This window comes from Miniopterus schreibersii (genome assembly GCF_964146895.1).
Source record: "Miniopterus schreibersii genome assembly, chromosome: 6".
Classification (NCBI taxonomy): domain Eukaryota; kingdom Metazoa; phylum Chordata; class Mammalia; order Chiroptera; family Miniopteridae; genus Miniopterus; species Miniopterus schreibersii.
This window is the reverse complement of record NC_138107.1, coordinates 53306705-53327986: the sequence shown is the minus strand read 5'-3', so window position 1 is coordinate 53327986 and position 21282 is coordinate 53306705. Positions and strand designations below refer to the sequence as shown.

The window sequence follows — 21282 nt, the reverse complement described above, 5'->3', positions numbered from 1 at the left end:
GCTTGAATTAATAACATAATTGACATAATTGCTGTAGCTGCTTATTCCATTTTACTTTTTGAACTTGGCTCCAGAATGATTAAAAATATGACAATTTCACTTATAATCACTTAGTCACATGTAATTTTCTAGATCAAAACAAGTGATTAGAACTGAAGGGGGATTTTTATACTAGAAATCATTGAAAGGCTTCTGAAGGTGATTTTGCCTTTTTGAAGATGCTAATTTTAATTAACACATTGCTCATTATGTTTGTTCTATTTTTTTTTTTTTTTTTTAAGAAATACTTTAATCAATAAAGCATTCCCTCATATCCTAGAACTACCTCCATGTAGTGGAATTAAGACATTTTTACTTACAAAATAATTTAAACCGTAAATATAAGTACATGAATGAAAATAAATATAGCAGAACACATATAATCTACAATGTTAATCCTCTCTTATATGCAAAAAAAGAATTATTTAACATGTTTGTCACATACGATATATATATATGTTTCTTTTAATGATCTCACTTCCTTATGCTTTTCTATCATATGAAAATATGGTCTGTTAGAAATATAAATATTTTACATAAACATATCTTCTACTCTAAAATTGATTAAACACTTTATGTAGCCATTTAAAGGGTAAATTGTTTTATATAAATAAATATAAAATCCCTGGTGATTTTTTGCACCTAAGATTTAAATTCTAGTAATATTCTGTTTTGATTTGTAGTTACACTTTTTTCCTAATTGATGCATATATGCATTTGAGAGGCAATACTATATTTTTAATTACAAATCCATATTTTCATTTATACAAGCAGATACGTCAAATGTATGATTTTAATTGGAGTCAATGTAGTATTGTCAGCTTTAAGGAATGTCTAAGGAATTTTAACAGCATGTTAAACAAATATAACAACATAGAATGTACAGAACAAATACAGAGAGTGAACAAATTCTGGTTGTCCAGGGAAAGGCAAACTGCTTAATTTTAATGAAAATTAAAAATGTAAACATTCGTTTGAATAAATAGATATAACTTAGAGGGCTAGATCAACTCAGAAATCTTGAGAATTTATGACCTTCTGCATGGGAAAGACTCTAAGGGTGCTCATGATATAACCACCTGGTAAACCTGCTAAACCTCACAGGAAATGACAGGCTCAGTGCAGAGAGTGACTAAGAGATGGGTACTTTTGGAGGTGTGGGAGGTACCCTGGCACCCACAATAGGTACGAACTACCCGGAATCTAAGTGGAGTTAACTTTTGTTTCCCAGTAATACTGGCCAGGAAGGTAGCCTGGGGGAGTCTCGCACTTCTGCGAATGGTCCAGTTACACCTCTCAGCCGTGATCTCAACAGGCATAAGGATGAGAACACATCACTAGAAGATAAGGTCTGTTCCCAGCCCCTTCCTTTTTCCCAGCCCTAGTAGAATATGCAGACGGAAAGATCAGGAGCCCAGTGTGAACGAGGGCTGCTGGAGGGAGCGAGAGGGACAGTGAGAGAGACAACAGGCAGATCCTGAAGTGGACCCTGGAGCCAGTTCTTCCTGTTGTGGTATTTCCAGGTACAGGTGTGCCTGGGTGACCCCATTTCCAGTGACACTCAGAGACACTGTAGCCAGAATGGCATTCTGCCTCTGCTTGTTCCCTTCCTCAAGTTCCTGCCCTACTTCTACCTGCTCTGGCTCCATCCTACACTGGGTTCCCAGTTCATTTGTTTCTGGCCCCAAACCTGTGCCTTTCCCACGGGTACCAACTGGCCACCTCCCTGCCAGTCCTTGAGGCACTGACACTCTGGCTTGGCCTTGGGGCGCCTCCTGTAGGCTACCTAGTGCCCAGGACTCCTTGACTGCACCCTGGGAGAGCAGCCGGTGTTGAGAGACTATGTCGAAAGGGCTATCAATACCGTGAAGAGAACACAGCCATTGTTGGGCTGCAAACTAAGGCGGGGGGGGGGGTACCCCAGACCCTTCTCTGGCTCAGCGGTTGAGCATTGACCTAGGGTCCGGGAGATTGCAGTTTGATTCCCAGTCAGGGCACATGCCCAGGTTGCAGACTCAGTCCCCAGTAGGGGGCGTGCAAGAGGCAGCTGATCAGTGACTCTCATCATTGGTGTTTCTAGTTCTCTCTCCCTCTCCTTTCCTCTCTCTGGAATCAATAAAAGATAAAAAATAAAAAATTGTTACCTGGACTTAAAGAAACATGATAGGACATTTAATGGTATGTTACTTAGAGAATTATTTTATTTTAAGTTATTGAAGGACAAATGTGGGGAACAACTTGAAACTCTAGCTGGGGCCAGTGACTAAATTTATCAGGTTTTGTTTCCAGTTATAAACTATTTCTTAAAAAGAAAGAAGAACAAAGTGAAAACCAAATTGATAGTAAGTATAAATTATAGTAAGCTGGGTATTTCATTTGTTTAAATTTAAATTTGATTTTTTAATTTTGACATTTTGTAAAATTTAATTTTATATTTCTGGTTCTCTGATTGATATTACACTATTTTGAGATAGGAAGCATTCTCTGTTGAATTTCCCTGCCCACTTTTGTCATGTTCTAAGAAAATATAAAATATGAGCTGATAATCTCACCATGTCCTTTTTTCTTACTAATTTCCATCAGCTTGGGGAGAACTCTTCTTTTAAAGCAGTATAATTAAGTCAGAACTTTCTGTGCAAACATCTAGATATTAAGAAGCAACTACTGATATAACAACTCTAAATGCCTTACAGTAGGAAGTAGTAAAAATGCTTTTCAAGGGAAAGAATCACTAATTCCAACTATTGATGTCATCTTACTGTGTATAGCTTCGAATGAAAGCACAGCCTGTGTAAGAGGGAAAGGCAGGTGAAGGAAGCTGTGACAATGAGGAAAAACACCTGAAGGCAGCAAAGAGCAAGATTCAAGCTCACCCCTGAGACTCCTTATTTATTATCATGGTGCTTTGATATAAAATGCCCTTTTTACCACCTACCATTTTACTACTCTTTAAGCATGCGTTTGTCAATCAGACAGGGGTTATTTTACAGGGTTTTAATTCATTAAAGCGTTTATTCCCAGCAGCCATATATTGGAAATGAAGCATTACCTTTTTAAACAATCTGGACTCTGCAGGTAAAGGCCCAGGCACCTCACTGGTGGTGTCAAAGACCTGGGATTCCCCACTGCGCAATGTCAATTCCTGGTGATCTCCTGCCACCTGTCCTCCATCCACTACGTCCAAAGATCTGTAAAGAGTGAAAACGCAGTTGTGTCATCAACCTATCAAGAACTCTGGAAACTCAAGAAACCTTAAGGCACATTTCTTTGTGTATACAGGTGACCCCTAAACAACACAGTCTGAACTTATATGCAGATTTTTTTTCAATACAGTCAGTCCTTCATACCCATGGGTTTCGCGTCCATGGATTCAACCAACCACCAATCCAAAACAATAATTGCAATCAGCAGTTGGGAGTCTGTGGATGTGGAGAGTCAACTATGCATTGTTTTATGCCGTTTTAGATATGGGGCTTGAGTATCCATGGATTTAGGTATCCAAGGGGCGCCCTGGAACCAATGCCTACTGTAATTAAGTTTTGGAGGAGTCAAAAGTTATATGCAAATTTTCAACTGCATGGGGTCAGTACCCCTAATTCCTACATTGTTTCAGGGTCAACTGAATTTCCAATCATCTGCCAAAATAATGAACCATTCTTCAAAACCTACACAGGACTGTAGAAAATTTGGTACTCTCACAACACATTTATAAATAAGCCTTGATGAGTTCACCATGTGGCTAACAAAATTTTTTTTTTAACAGAATTCTTTTAAACCCTATGCAGAAAACAAATTAGATATAGGCGGGTAAACAGCTACACAGATAGATTATGGCATGAAAGCAATTCAGTTTCATTTTATGATTTCTTAGTTGTTCTGTCATTGATCTTGAGAAAAAAAAAAAACCTGTAAGTTTCCTGAACACTGAAAATAAAATGGGAACTAAATCCCAGTTAGGAAGGAATCTAGGTTATGCCAGGAAAGGGAACTGTCTTCAGAATTATAATATTTATTAGACTTACAAAAAATAAAAACCAATCAAGGCAGCAAGAGTGTTCTAGCACTCTCTGTTGGTTACTTACCACAAACCCATTTCCTTTACCCAAGCCCCCAGCCTTGCCTCCAAACCCACAGCAGGGTTTCCTTGCTGCTTACCCCAATTTTGTTCAGCTATCCATTCTCCATGCACCTCAGAAGAAGCTGCTTCTGGCCCTGGTCAACCATGATTGATCTAATCATGGTGTCCCCTTCCCCTCACCAGCAATTGATTTAGACATATGCCTACATATATCTCTCTTGCTGATACTACCACATTGATTTAAGTTTCCTTGACCCTCTGAAGTGCTCATACTTTGCTCTACTGATCTGATGCAATTTTGGCCCATGAGATGAGAGGAAGTCTGCTGAAAGAACCAATGGAAGGTCTTTCTCTGAAAAGGAAGACTACAGAAAGAAATAGTTCTTCCCTGCAGGTCAGGGTCACCCAGTATTCGATGAATGTGACAGCTATCTTGGGACCATGAGGTATTACATTAAGGAGAACAGATGGAGGAGAGAGCAGAGCAGAAATATGAGAGCAAGTTGGGTCTTCAAATATATTGTTGTGCCTCTGAATTAACCAATCCTAGACCTGCCCTAGCTCTGAGGTTTTTGTCATGTTACATAATAAATGCCCTATTCATTGAGTCATTTTGAGTTGTGTGTTCTCTGCAATTGAGCATCCTGATACAAGGGTTGATATATTTCTTAAGTGTATAATTAAGGCTGGGGATAAAGATACTGGAGCAAGATACATGTTTTGAATGAAGAATGCTAATGAAGTGGGAAAACAACTAAAAATCCAAGGCTTTAATATTTCAGAGAAGAAATAGAAGCTTTTGTGGAATGTCTACAATGTGCCAATGATACAAAGATAACTGTAGTAAAGTACTAACACTTTACAGGGGCAGGGAGACACATAAATCAATAGGGTAATGTCAGCTAGAGAGATGTGTTTGGGCATAATTTGGAGAACTCAGTCATGTTTTGGAAAAAATTCTCTGTATTATAGAAAATGTGAAGATATATTAGCAGCAATAATTTCTTTTTGTCTTCCTTCAATTACCATAAAAGTAATATTTGTATATAGTAAAGATAATTCAACCACTATCAAAGGGAACTGAAATAAAAAATAATTTCGCCCGGCCGGGCATGGCTCAGTGGTTGAGCGTCGACCTAGGATCCAGGCGATCAGGGTTCGATTCCCGGTCAGGGCACATGCCCAGGTCATGGGCTCAATCAATGACTCTCTCATCATTGATGTTTCTATCTCTCTCTCTCCCTCTCCTTTCCTCTCTCTGAAATCAATAAAGATATATTTAAAAATAAATAAATAAATAAATAAAAATAGAAAAATAATAATTTCTTTAGCCCCATCACAATTTCATTCTGCATAAATAACCACTCAGAACAGTTTCCTCCTGCAACATTTTATGCCATAACAAGCAAATCTCCCCCAGGAAGTTGAGTCAGTATGTATGAGGGAGAGAGAAACACCCTCAGAATAATTTCGATAACAGCTCAAAAGTATCTTAAAGTTGAGAAGGTGCTATAGTCTTAACATGGATGTGTATCAAAACCTATTTTTACCATAGTAATTGTTCCACTGACCCTAAACCACAGTGCTCACCTGTTCTTCTGATCACAAATAAGCCAAGGGGAGCAGCAAGCAGGAGAAAACAACACTAGGACTTGAAAACCAATCCCAACCACTGCAGTCTCATTAATTGTAAAACCAGAAATTCATAGGAAGTCTGCCACTTTTAATATTTTTTCTTTCTGGAGAAAGATATATGTGCCCATTGAATGAACTGAGAGAGTGCAGAGATAAAGGCACACTACGTGTGCTTCCTAAGTTTTATGTTGTTGGAGGTAGGCACACAAATGGAGTTCAATCTTCCTTCTAGGTACTTACATACTGTGTGATTAAAAGCTGGCAAAAGTGCGCTTTCTGTATCTTTTGCTTGTGATCCAATCCCTGACTATAGTAGGATCCTTTTGCTTGCAAGTAACACAAAGTCCAACGCACAGAAGCCTACTCAAAAATGAAATTTATGACTGTATACGAAACAAGAGGGGTGAACTAGGTTGGTTTAATCAGTCTCTTTAGTTGCTGTTGAAGTCAGTGGCTGCTACAGTTCTGGTCATCACATATGGATATGATAATTGCAGAAGATGAAAAGAGGATCTTTTCCTTAGCAGTGAGGAAGTCTTCCCCAGAAGCCACCTAGCTGACTTCTTTTCATGTTTCATCCCTATACTAGACCAATTGCTGGACCCACCCCCTTGAGGCTGAACCTGAAAGACATCACTGTGCAGGGTGGGTGCCTGAAAAGACTGGAGCTCTATTAGGGAAAAAGGCGCAGGGCAGGGAGTGGAAACGAATGCCGGTGTGTTATGTCACCTCCCTAACTTAGACTGGAAGCACACTATTTGCAGAGGTAGAGTCGATACCTATCATGACTGAATTTGAGTTGTCAAAGCAAAAACTTTCATTACTTTGGCCTTATAGCATGTTCAACCCAGGAAGCCTGCTGCCCTCCTGGTTTGGGGGGTAAGCTAACAAGACAGCATGCTATCCGAGGTTAGTTCTATATGCTTGAGGTCATGACAAAAGGTAGGTTTTGTTTCTCAATCACCAGAAAAAGGGGAAGACTACTACAGACAGTCCAGGGAAGGTCCTAGCTTCACCCACGATTCTGAAACAAGAAATGCCGAGTGCTGTGGTACAGCCCATAACCTCTGACCTCCCTCTGAGGGGAAGAGGGGGAGGTGTTGACTGACTCCCCTTCCCTCCTGACCCAGGTCCAGGCAGTGCAGCTGAGCACCTGTCACGGGTGCCATTTTTTCAGAGACGGCTCCAGGATTTGGTTGGGAGGTAAAGAAAGGCCGCAGGAGGGCTGAGTGGGCTTCATGAGCAGAGCTCAACTTCAGGACAGCTTTTCACCTACCCCCAGATGCACAGGCCAGCCCAGGAGCATTTTCTAGTTCCTCTCTAGTGTGGGACACGGAACTTCACTCACAGCAAACTTATTGCACAAGTTTATCTCTGAAGCACAATCCTCACAAAATATTACACGGAATGAAAAGACCTAGAATCATGCTGGAGGGTTCCTAGGACCCAGAGTTAACATTTAAAACAGTACTTAGCATTCATTCTTTCAGAAGGCTTTTTTTTTTTTTAACTCTGTTTTTTATTGATTTTAGAGAGAGGAAGGGAGAGGGAGAGAGAGAAACATCGATCAGCTGCCCTGTGCACAGCCCCTACTGGGAATCGAACTGGCAACCTCTTGGTGCATGGATGATGCTCGACCAACTGAGCCACACTGGCCAGGGCTCAGAAGGCACTTTTAGATCTTCTACTATGTGCCATACATCAAAGTACACAGAGGAGAGCAAACCCACTCCCTGCCCTCTAGGATATTAAGGCCTCGTAGACATGAGGGCTCATCAAGTGGGCAGCAATGTCTTCATTCTGAATAATAGTTTCCTATGGAGCTAAACATAGATAAGTCTCCCTAACCTAACAACCAACCTTTATAAATGTTTGCAACAGGAAAGGCCAATTGGAAAGTTTAATTTGTCTTTTCCAAAGAGTAAATTTTAGTTTAACTCCCAATGAGTAGGCTATAGATGGTCCTAAGCTTGGCTACCTGGTAAGAAATTTAAGATTCGTAAATGGAAATACAGTTTCCTTTGTGAATAGTCATTACTGGTCTTTTATTAAGGACAATACCTCAATACCTCTTGAGTTAAAAAAAACACAACAAAAAACCACACAAAATAAAATAAAATCCCCCAAACTCTGCATACTGGTCTGCAGTTTCAGCAGAGGATAATTTATTAATTTGCTAATTATAACCTGTATTTTCCTTTTTGTTGTTTTTTTGTTTTGTTAGCACAGATAGTATGCAGCCAGGAGTGAAAGAGTTTCAGTGTTAGGTATTTTATTTTACTCAGACTCATAAATAAGTGGAATATTGGCCAGCTCATTTAGTTAAGCTCTGTGTTTCCTTTTTATTTGTCTTGCTTTTAGAAACCAGATTGCCCTTCTCCTTGGAGATTAAGTTGGTAGAAAATTAATAATGGCAAGATTGTTTACCCTTTCCTAAGTTAAAAAAAGCCACATGGCTATTTCCAGACAAATCCAAGCTTTGTGAGGCTTGAAGCTTACATAATTTGGGTGCCCCTCTCTAAGAAAAAGAAAACAAAATATCATGCTTTTTCAAAATTTATAGCACAAGGGCCTCTCCTAAGGCATTGGGAGTAGCCTTTGAAGCTTAAGCCTCATTTGCAACCTATAAATCCACTTCTGGTTTTCCTATTTTGGTCCACTCCACCAAGCTGTTTCTCCAGCATTTTTATGTGTGTAGCCCAAGATAAAGTAAGTTAGATGAGTGTTTTTATCTAATGATTCTCGCTTCAGAGATAATGTACATGCAAATCATAAGATGTGACACCAAAGTCAAGGTTAAGGTTTAACTATAGGGTATAAATTGAGTCTGTACTGCCACCTATTGTCTACTCAAAGAATTATTAGTGTGTTCTAATCACTGGAGATGTGATTTGAAAGTTACCAAAAGGTACCTTCATCTACACTGAATTATTTCCTCAAGAGGGCTTAAAACACCGGACATTAAAGACACTCTTCTGAATTAAGGTGGTGGTTGTAAGGCTACATAAGTTTCCTGGCCACAGAGAAGGGAGAAAACTTAATTCACTAACAAACAACAAATATAGTGAGTGTAGTATTTCTTTGCTGCAACTTCTATCCTGCTAACATTAGACCCTTGTATCAAATTACAGACATACATCATTAGATCAATGCAGACCTGGAAAGGCCCCTAGTGATTACCTGGTGCAGATCTGAAGACACATTAGCTCTGAGAAATCATGAGACTGACAGAGCTGAGGGCCTGCTGGTCACCCGTGTGCATGGAATGGGAAGCCAGGCTTCTACGCCCAGGCTCACAAAGAGGCATCCAATGACTATGTGATAACAGAGTCGTATAAATCTGTCTTGTCTCCAGAAAACAAACACAAATCTATGTCCTTTGAAAAATCCAGGGTTTCTAATTTATAGGATGTGTGTTTTTTCTTTCCCAGAAGCAATGTTGTATTCACATTTATATTTTTCTCGGCTGAATGAGAGATGAAATATGGCAATGGTAACCCTCCAGATTTCAGAGTCATACCAGCCTGGCCATTAGCTATGCGATCTTGGGCTAATTACTTAACTTCTCTAAGCCTCAGTTTCCTCACCTGCAAAATGGGGATTATAATCAGATTGTCATGAGAATTAAATTAGGTAATATTCGTAAAATACTTAGCCTAGTACTGGCACATAGTAGGTGCTCAATAAGTATCAGCTATTTTAATATGTATACGGATGCCAGCTGACATTTCCTGGGTAATAACTTGCTAGATATCATTTGTTTGACTAGCGAATTTATCAGGCTCAACGATCAAGTGATATCAAAATGAGAATGTCTAAGTTGGAAGATACTGTAGAGGTAATCTAGTGGCCTAGCCATCTCATTTTGAAGATAAGCTTATTGAGGACCAGGAAATTAAAAAAATCCAAAACATCTTTGTAATTTTATCTATATAAAGAATATTACATCATTAATACAAGTATTTAGCGGCAGCAAATGGTATGTAATAGTTTTTAATGCAGAAGCTCTGCCATCTAGTGGTTGCACAAGAGCATTGATCTTTTTTAGTAGCATTTTTGTAAAAAGCAACACTGGTGCCATTGGCCTCTACTCCAGATTGCCTCCATATTCCCTGGCCTCTTAATTTTTTTATTATTTTTTTAAGCAAAAAAGATATATACTGTCATACACTGCTATGTAGACTGGTAGATGCCACTAACAAATAGTAAAAATAAAATTCTCCTATGGCTCATTATTTCCATAAAAAAACTATTTTTCAGTTATCATTGCTGAAATGGAATATAATAACCCAACTAAAAATGACCCAAAAATACAGTGTCCGGCAAGCTCCAGTGCAGTGTGTATCTCTAATCTTGATGTCTTAAATAGTGGCTTAAAGGGTGGAGGCCATCTCCCAGTGTGCTGTGTGGGGCAGAAATGTCCAAGTTCCCCTCACATCTGAACACTAAAATGCAGATCATCTCTCTAACAAAGGCTGGGGACCTTGGCCAGAATGACTTTATTTTGTGGAATCTAGGCTTTGAGCGCTACAGAGTCTACAAAATTTAATCAAGCGATCTCAGGACAGATAATACGTAGATTTTGGTCATCAATCACTCCACATGTCCAACAAACCATGAAGCCCACTCAGAACCAGGCTGGGCTCAGGAAGGTTTGGCTTTATTAGTGATGGTCCCAGAGGAAGGAAGGATCTCATTCTGGGCAAAAGTAAAGAGAACTGGGAATCATTGCCCCAAACTCCAGAGAACTGGGGAACTGAGGTCTGTGACTCAAGGAAGGGCCCAGGTGTATAGTACGAGTCTCGTGTTTCATGCATGATTGCACACGCTCTCACTCAGAGGAGCTTAAGATCATAGCGTTTTTTTAACGTCTCTTTATAACATTCAAGTTGGACAAGTTAAGTTTTCAGTTGTCAAAATATAAAAGAAGTGTTCTTGATTGCTGGTATTTTCCTTTTAAGGCTACTCGAATTCCTATCATCTAATGGCAGAGAACAGAGAATGTCACTTTTCTTTCGGTGACATATATAATCCCCAAAGAAAAACTGTCTATTATTCTACTTGGCTTATAAATAACACATTAATAATGCAAGAGAGAGTATTTTAAATTGTTATCCTTTGCAACAAAAAACAAAGCTGTGGTGATTATATTATTTGAACTTTCCCAGCTATTCTCTGCTGTCTAGTCTCCCCGGCATCCTCTGACCCATTCTAACGTTACAGATGGAGTGATCTTCCTCATGTGCTCTCCTATTTGAAAACCATTAGATGTTCAGCACTGTCTATGGGAAAGAGTTCTAATTCATAGCCTCGTACTGAAGTGCCTCCATCTTCTGAACCCAGGCAGCTTTCAACCATAGCTTCCTTACACACACTGTCTTCCAGGCGGTTTTGCTGTTTTAGCTTCATTATAACCATTGATGGCTCTTTCTCTTGTCTCAGAGAGTAAGGTCCTTAAAGAGCTCATGTGTATGATTCCCTCTGTTTTAGCCACAGCATATAACCACATCTGGCACATCACAGATGTTCAAGAGGGGTTTACTGGATGAGTGAATACAAAGCTCCTTCTGCAAAGATGGGCTGACTCATGACTACAGCAGCTGCTGCCAGGCCTGTTGCTGTTTATGACTGTATCAAATAATGTCAATATAAAGCTCTGGTTCAAAGCCCTTCTTCCCAGTCATGATCACTGCGTGCTAGACTGGCCTGTTGTTATTTTCTAGACGTCTATGGTGATGTCACACACTTTGAAGTTGACTTTGTAGCAGCTTTAATATGCATCACCTGCTTCCCTTGTTTACCTCTGTCCCACCTTAGCTCACTAGTCCAAAACCACTGTGGTGCCAACAGCAATTAGTAAAAGTCTGTAAGACTCTGGGGTCCCTGAGAACCTGCCGCTGAACTTGTCTGCCTCAGTGAGTCCTTCCAGGCACTCAGTGTATTATCTTTCTCATCCCTGAGCTTTGATCATGGTTGCATTGCTGCAAATATTATTACTTCCTAGCATTCTAGACACAATAAAGCTTCAAGAGAAATTGTGTAATTGTTCCTGGTATCAAAAATTTTTAGCACTTACTAAAGTCACAAATACCTACTTTTCTTACAAATCAGATACTCTCAAATTTCTCAGAGCTTTAATTCAGAGATTTAAAGGCTCTGCTCCCTGTATTCTTACCACATGGTGGTCTGTAAATCTTTAATTTAAACCTAGAAGTGAGAATTGAGTCTTTAAACATTACTTGTAAGACATCCAAAACATTCCCACACATAATATCTGGTCCTAATAGTAAATGCCCTCTGATGATAATATGAAACTAGAGAAATTATTTCAAAATATGAGAGTGGGTCTCTACCTTTTTTCACTTTTTCAAGATAATTCTTATGGAGGTTAGTTTTTATAGTAATTTTCTTAACTATTATTTTCACCATGTTGGACTTGCTCAATTTCCAAATACCTGGCAGTGGTCAATGATTAATGAAAAATGCTCAGTAATTAGTACATAATTGCCTGAATCACATCTGTACCAGGTGGGTAAATTCCACCTGCACCAGGTGGGTAAATTCCACAGGGGACCAGAGTTGCTTAAGGGCCTCCTAGATACATTGTTTTGTAGTGACTAGAATTATCATCATTTACTTAATGAATGAGTTCAATTAGTGCCTTTAATTGGTGCTAATGTTACAAAAGAAAACTCTAATTAAAAATCATTTCTAACAAGAAGTAATAATGCAAAACATATTACGGACACATCAGGAACACAGATTTTCTGACTGAAGACAATGAAAAGGTTCTGAAGCTGAATCTGAGAACAGGCTGATATTCACCATCTTAGCTCTTATCAACTGAAATCCTCTAAGGTGTGTGAGGCAAGAAGAGATTATCACTGTGTCCCTACTCTCCATAAAGTTCTCCTAACAGAGATGTTAGTAACAAGCTCCAAATGTCAGCTTCAAGTCCCCACCCTGGGGAGGGGGGTGCTCCGATACCACTTTAACCTCACACTCCCCTCTCTGCAAACTCAGCCTTTTGGTGTGGTCGGGGAGACTTGTTTGTCCTTTCCTTATGTACACGCGCTTTGTTACTTATATTGTCTTTGCTTGGGTTCCTATTCATTCTTCCCCTTTCCTCTTTGTAATCTTTGGCTATCAAATTCCACTCTCTAATTTCAAAATTCACTCCCTCTGGGACTTCACCGATTGTAATGAATCTTGTGTTTCCTTACCCCTTAACGACTCAGTTTATACTAAAGGAAATCCCAACTTACAACAGGACCATGCTCCAAAACTTGATTTTAAAGTAAAAAGAAAAAACTCCCACACAAAAAACGGAAAGGAAACGAATGCCAATATGAATCACAGAGTTGTCTCAATATTGTTGTTGTTGTTGTTTTTAAAAAGAAAGGAATAAAACTGTCTCAGAAATAGTATTTTTTTTTCTCAAGTACAAATTATTCTCTTTTTGGAATAAGAATTATTGAGAAAGAACAGATTCAACTAGAAAGAGATGATGGTTATGGAATTTTTCAGAGATTATACAATGGCTTTACAGGGCTTTTGCTGTTACCAGATCTAGATTTTATTCTTTCTAATTTCACATTAAAATGGATGGTTTTTCCTTTCTTTCATGCAAATGCATCCCTAGCTGTACTACTGGACTGTCCAGGGATCAATAGGTGATCACAAATTACTGTGGAATGAAAGGAGACACAAAGAATGGAAAGGAAAAAAGAAAAGGAAGGGAAGTGGGGGAAAAGGGAGAGTGTGTCCCTGGCCAAGACTGGAAGAAAGAGGGGTGGAAAATATTCAAAATAAGGTGGGGATGTGCTTGGGAGGAAAGGAAATTCCCACATGTGGAAATCATGTAGCTGTGGAAGGAGAGTGGAGGCAGAAGGAAAGAAGCAGCGTGGGTGCACAATTTCCTAGAGAATAACCCCGGCCCCACGGTTCCCCAGGCTGAGTGCTGAGGCCTGAAGCTCAGGACAGGCTTCCTGCACAACAGCTCTTTTTACCTAAAGGACCACAGGGCACGCAAAGATCATGTGAGTGACAGTCACAGGTCTTGAACTCGTAGGTTGAATGTATGAAGGACCATTTCTCTAAGTCAAAACCAGTTAAATATGGCAGTTTCTTATGGTTTAATCTAGTATTAAGGGTTCATATTAGGTTTTCTGCAAATATATATCATTTCTCAGTTCAGTTGCAGGCTTTTGGGGAATTATCATCTTTTATCCCTATAACCTGAACTCAGTAGGTATAAAATAAATACTGTCTTTTGGTCAAGGATGACATAAAACAAGTTTTTTCTTGTGGCAATGGCTGATTGAGAATCTAGACTGTCAGCACCGAGAGCTGAATCACTAAACCACAACACACTCTGTCCCAAGAAAATGTTTATTTTGTTTAACCGGATTTTAAATTAGGGAGTGTTATCGCATTGGGTAGGATGAGGACTTGTGAGTCAACAAGCTTGTGTACACAGCTCTTTATTTTTGCACTCAAGGTGGAGGTGGGAACTTTCACACTGTTTGACTGAAAGCCAGGCACAAGCTAACAGAAAGAAAGAACAACCACATTCACGCTTTTCACTCAAAATCCCTTTATAGTACTTTTGTAATAAAAAATGTTGTAATACTGCCAATACTTCATAAAGGAAATAAACTTGTTTTTTATAAATCAGATAATAGGACATATCAAAATGCTTCTAAAAAGTGAGCAGTTCATAAAATCAAAGAGTAGATATACAAAGTTATGAAAATTTTTTCATTTGGCATATTGTTTAAAATGGAAGAAAATGGCTATTGGCACTTTCCCAGCTTCAGCAATTGCTTCTTACTAAAAAGAATCAAAATAATGTTACGAGAAAAATTAACTTCCCAATCTGTCATCTTATCTTTCTTCCTTTTAAAATGGTATAATCTTAGGGTTCCTTCTATGTAGGAAATAGTAGATATAAAGTCTTTTTCTCTAGTTACCAAATTCAGCAGTTACAACTCATCACTAGACTTCAAATATGAGAAAATCATACCGTTGCAATTACTTTTTATCTGTATAATAGGTTTTTTGAAAACAGAAAAGATTTGTCATGAAACCATTACACGGATCATTCCCAAGGGTTACTCACTGTACCCTTTCACTTCCCCATCAAGTAGCTTCTGTGTGTTACTGATAGAAAAGGGAGATATTGATCAACCTAACTAAACACTTGGATTCTCCACTTGAAATGCAAGCAAGTTACTGAGAAAGCAAAACACATATAGATTTACTGTTTATCCAGTTATAGCACCAGCCATAGGCAAAGGGGTGGAGTCTGACACCAACCCTTTCCCTTGGCTTTCTCTGCACTTTCTCCCTTTACCACCTTACTGCAGATCCCAGGACTCTCTTGTGGTTCCATCTCAGCTGTTAAACAGAAAGATGATCTAATAAAGGTAAATAATATGAAAGAAATATTCACTTACTGTGTGTGCTGGGATGAACAGTGTCCCCCCCAAATTTGTGCTCACCTGGAATCTCAGAATGTGACCTTACTTGAAATTGAGTCTTTGCAGGTGTCATTAGTTAAATTAAGATGAAGCCATGCTGGACTTGGGTGAAGCCTAATACAATGACTGGTGTCCTTTAAGAGGAGGGAAATGGACACAGAGACACAGACACACACAGACGCGTCAGGAAGAAGGACATGTGGTGCTGGAGGCGGACATGGGAGTGATGCAGCTGTCTGCCACGGGACACCAAGGACTCCTTTCAATACCCAGAAGCCAGGAGGAAGCAGCAAGGATCTTTCCCGGAGCCTGCAGAGGGAGCACGGCCCCACGGACACCTTGATTCCAGGCGTCTAGCCTCCAGAACTGTGAGGGAATAAACTCCTGTTGCTTTAAGCCACCAAATTTGTGGTAATTTGTTCGGGCAGCCACAGGAAACTAAATCGCTGTGCTACTCTGCTGAAGTGAATGCATTTTTTAAAAAGACTTCTAGGAGAGGGGAATGTCTAATGCAAAGAGAAGAAATAACAGGTACACCTGGCGTCAATAAAAACTCAGCGGACCCCAGTCGGCGTGGCACAGCGGTTGAGCATCAACCTGTAATCCAGGAGACAGAGGCTCGATTCCCAGCAGGGAGAGTGCAGGAGGCAGCCTGTCAGTGACTCTCTCTCATCACTGATGTTTCTCTCTCTCCCTCCCTCTCTCTGAAAAAAACAAAAACCAACTCAGAGGAGAAGGAATTTTTAGGGAAGTGGGCCTTCTGAGTACTTTCCCAACGAAACTTGGCTGTGCCAGCCTTCTCCCCAGAGGTGTGGGCTGGGCTGGGCTGGTGGAGCACTTTACTAAGCCTCCTGGAGCGAAAAAGAAATGACAAGAATTGTTGCACTTTGCCATCCAGGGCATCGCAAAGACACCAAAAGTCCTGAGATAAATAATGCTGCCCCAGGTAATAAGCAGCACTGGCATAAAACAGAGAACAACAGGAATACTGAGAGGGACTCTCTGAGTTCAAGAGGACTGTATATCTCCATACCATGCATTCCTTTAAACCCAAGCAGGTACATCATACTTCAAAATTAATTCCAGGTGGCTGAAAGAATTAAATGTGAAAACATCAAATCACAAAGAGGTTAAAAAGCATAACCTGGCATGTTAGGAGATAAGACAGGAGGCAAAACAACTTCCTAAGATTAAAAGCAATGAAAGACATAAAAAAGAAAAATACTGGTAATTTTACTAGACAAAATTTTAAATTTCACATACTTTTTTTTAAAAATGAAAGTCAAATGCCAAGCCAAAAAAAATATTTTCAGCAAAAATATCCAACAGTTGGTGAAGAGTCATACTGGGTAAAGAAACCATACAACTATATAAGAAAAATATTAGCAAACCCAGGAAAATGAGCACATAAATAAATAAATTTCAAAGGAAGAAATAAAAAGTTAATGAACATATTTTCCCAACCTCACTACTAACCAAAACATGCAAATTAAAGTAACAATAGATAAAAATTTTAAATTAATAATTCCCAGTGCTTTTACATACTGCTGAGGGATATATTAATTGCTATAGCCTTTTAGTAAGTTATTCATTAGTACTTATAATGAGACTTAAAAATGTTAATATAACTATAACCTGTGATTCTACTTCTAGGAAATGTTTATAGGGAAATAATCAAAGAAGTATTCAAAGATTTACTTACAAAGATATTTATGGCAGTGTTATTTAGGATTAAATTTGTAAACAACTCAACCAATTAAAGCAATGATTAAATAAATTATGGAATATCCATATTATGAAATGTCATTTACCCTTTAAGTCATAGGGGTAAAGCCTGTGATATAAGAACAAGTTGAAAAGTAGAATTAAAAATTGTGCATCGAATATGTTAAATATTCAGGAACGTAGGGAAAAAATACACTAAAATCTTAACAGTGGTCACCTCTGGCTAATTGGATTATGAGTCATTTACGTTCTCTTCTGTATTTTCCACAACTGTTATACATTCCCTTATAATTAGAAAAATATTTAATTAAAAGGTTTTAAGACTAATAGTCTCCTCGGGGAAGTCTAAATTAGGATTTTGAGTGGCAGTACCAGAAGGTAAAACCCAGATGATGGAACAGACCTTTTTACATAATCTAATAAAATATTAATGCATAGATTTTACCTGCCAGTCTCAATTTCTTTTTCCCAATTCCTTAGGCCAATAACTCCCAACCTAGATTCCGAAACACCCAGGGTTATTGTTAATTATCTCATGAGAGTCACAGTATTTTTCTTGAATAGCTTCCAAGACACCATTTGTTTTTAACATTTGTAAGGAGAATACTTGCAGGGAACTTCACCCTGTTTAAGGAAATCAACATCAGTTCTGATGTTTGTCTGAGGATTAAAAAGTAATAATCCAAAGGTAATTTTGCAAGGGTGGCACCTACATTAAGATAAGGGACAGGAGAGCAGAGAAGTTGACAAGAGAATAATTTTGTTTTGTTTCCTCTTGTACATAATTTCAAAATCACTTATTCTACTCCAATTGAGGTCAGGGTGCAAATAACCAAAGAGTGTCCTGATGCCATTTATTGTGTCATTTTTCAGTGCTCTGTATCTTTTCAGTCCTCCCATAGCTTCTTTTTGTTATCTGCACACATTTTATAGAACAAATCAGTAAATCCATAAAATGAAACTAGTAGGGATTTACAGGTAAATCTTCTATCTTCCACAGTGATTCTGATTTAGTATTCTGTAGTGTTGTTTTAGATCAGGGCTTGGCAAGCCATGGCCAAATCTGGCCCACCGCCTGTTTCTATAAAGTTTTATTGGAACAGGCACACAGTAGCTGTCTGTGGTTGCCTTTGTGCTAGTGGCAGAACTTAGCAGTTGCAACACAGACTGGGTGGTTGACGGTGCCTAAAATATTTACTATCTGGCCCTTTTCAGACAAAATTTGCTAACCTGTGTTTTAGATCACAAACTCCTACAAGCTTGCTTGGCAGAGTATCTTCTTCTTGCATTTTTATAACCATCATTGAAGAGGAAAAATCACTCTGAAAACTCTAACAAATATTAACAGATAATTATCATACAGCATAAGCTCAAGTTTATCCAAGTATGAATAAATTCAAGGACGGGGAAAATTCACCCACTGTCCTAGATGTAGGTCCAAATCTGACAAATTCTTCTATTTACTTAGTTTTCTTGACTGTTGCAGTTATTCTCCAAGATGTTTCCCATGATCCTCTCTTCCAGGTATTTATGCTTTTATGTGGTTCTGTCTCACACACAGTGATGCCATCTCACTTCCGAGACAAGGTCACAACACTGTGGCTTCTCTCTCATCACTTGCTCCAGGGGAAGCCAGCTTCTGTGTCATCCTGTGGAGAGGCCCACATGGCAAGGGACTGGGACCTGCAGCCAATAACCAGGGAGGAACTGAGGCCTCCTGACAAGAGCCACATGAGTAAGCTTGGAAGTGAATCTTCCACCCATCAACCTTTCATACGACTGCTGCCCTGGTCGATGGTTTGCCACCTAAGAGAGACCCTGAGCTGCAACCACCCAGCTAAGCTGCTCCTGCATTCCTGACCTGCTTAAACTGTGAGATGATAAATGTTTATTGTTTTAAGCCCCTAAATGTGGGGGTATTTTAGAAATAAATACATTAATCTCTGCCCCCACTTACATATCCCAGTTTCTAGCTATTAAAAGTCATCTGCACAAAGACTGTCAGACACAAGATATGGTCCTTGAAGTAGACCATGAATCAGATCTAGCTCAGGTCACATTATAAGTATCATGGGCTTCAAACAAATTGGAGAATTTCCTCTATCTATAAAAGCTCCAGGTTCATGTCAGCCAGTCAAGCAGCGCTTGAGTCTTCCACTCTCTGGCTATAATTTTTGACACTAGTCAGAAATTGAAATGATTGAGATAATGTGGACCCTGAAAACAATACAATGTTCATACCAAGAGGACTGAAACCCACCAGCATATGTGTGTCAGGGAAACCAGAGCTCAAACTTTTCAGACCAGCTGAGACTTCCAAGCAGCTTTCAGTAGCCTTTCTACTTTTACCAGAAGTGAATGATAACAAAAATATTTACATTTGTGCAGCACTATGTAATTGGAAAAGTAGTGTTTTTATGTATATTATATCTTTAATACTCACAGCAACCTTGACTTATAGGTTTAAAGTATAAGTCATCTTACTTTTTATAAAAAGAGAGATTAGTATAAGAATAGAGAATGGCATCTAATTACTTCTGAGACATATTTACATATGCTTCAGAGAGAAAATGTAAAACTCAGAAGTTTAATAAAGGGGCCTCAGAGGCCAAGTCAGGGGTCGAGTGAGGACAGGCTGACACCTGGTGGGCCATTACAGTTACCAGGATTCCACAAAGGAACTCCCTGTTTTTTCCACTGGTTCCATACCCAGAGTGCACTCACCAAAATAACCTCTGTGTTTGTGCTAGAGTATGACATTCCTAACCCACAATTGTTCAACCCCCCAGTAACCTACTAATTACCCTGACAACATACTTAACTCCCTGGAGGGTAGGTGCTGGGTGTCCTTCATCTTTGTACTCCCAATAGCTTGCATGACAGTGACTGCACATAGAAGGCACTCAATAAATGTCTGATAAAGGAAAGGAGGGAGGAAAAGAGAAAGGGAGTAAAGAAGAGGTTTGAAGCACAATATAGTTTTCTTCAAACTATAAAATCTATTGTATTACAAAGTGCATTTTAAAAGTTGTGTAATTTCTCTTGCTGGACCTCCTATTTAAAATTTCTGAAGTAAACAAAATCAGGCAGGAAACATTGATGGAGGTATAAAGGAGGGGAGAAAAGCTATTTGAATTCATGGTGACTCATCTCCTAAGGAATCTAGGTTACGAGGTACAATTAAGAGACCATGTTTATCAGAATATTTCACTCTTAAAGAGCTTCAGGAGACAAGAGGCATCTAGAAGACAGCAATGGTTTTGCTATGCTGAAATTAATATTCTGGTTCATTATGAACATAATCAGTGTTTATAGCAATGTTACCTATAAAAGAGGGCCCTGTTCACAGCTCGTAATATAACTGATGCCTAAACAAACAATGTAAAGAAACCCCTCTATGTCAACACAACCTGTGGGTGGCAAATTCATCATGTCATCGGCACCCACTGATAACATCTGGTCCCATGAGTCCAGAGTGGACCCATGCCAGCTCTTGGCCTTGACAGAATTATCAGGGAGCCAGATAAGTATTGGCACAGTGGGTACTGCAGGGTACAGACATGTTCCAAGTGAGCCTGGGCACCTTCACAGGATAAGCACCATGATAAAATATTTACAATGCTCAAAAACAAAAATACAACAAACCTCAAAGCAATATGGTCATTTCCACATATACATCCTTTCCTCCTGGTGTAGTATTCCCACCTGTATGTAGGATATATTGTCAATAAAACAGAACCTAATGCCAAGTTTCAGGTCAGTGTATTTGTTTAACAGGAACAGGTCAATTGTCAGTCCCTATGGGTCTATAATCTTCGAGTCCATCCCAGGTATAATTCCCAGGTGGACTGGAATCTGAATGTTTCAGTTTAGAAAGACTATGTGAAGAAGGTACCTGAACTGAATGCAAGATTAAAATGTCCACCTAAGCATGTACTTATATATCACTTAGGAAAGTTCTAGGCCATTTGGAGAGAGGTTTATTCCAAAGTAGGGATTAGGAAACTACATGGGAGGGAGAGATGGACACATTTTTGGGAGGCCGTGGTAACTCGTCTCCAGAGACCACCCCAACAACTCCCCTGTCTTGGTACTGCATGCTGCTTCTCACATGGAGGGGTGGAGTTATTTCCCCTTTTGAGCTGCCTTCTACCCAGGTGAGAAGCCACATGGAGAGGAGTTGTCAAGGAGAACCCTGGAACCTGACTAACAGCAAGAAAATGAAGCACTGGGCATATGGCCCCAGCAGAACTGCTCCACCAGCTCCCAGCTGTTTTAGCTGAGTTGTCAGGCATGTGGGTGAAGGAGCCATCTCAGAAGTAC

The 21282-nt window shown here is 39.3% G+C and overlaps 1 protein-coding gene across 1 annotated transcript in view; it reads right to left on the bottom strand.

The window, feature by feature from the left end:
- CRYBG1 (crystallin beta-gamma domain containing 1) overlaps window positions 1–21282 on the bottom strand; it is a 156658-nt gene that overhangs the window by 92625 nt on the left and 42751 nt on the right. The window contains exon 2 of the mRNA XM_081141220.1: window positions 3089–3227. Within this exon, the coding sequence (XP_080997346.1) occupies window positions 3089–3227 (139 nt within the window). The remainder of the gene's footprint in view (window positions 1–3088; window positions 3228–21282) is intronic.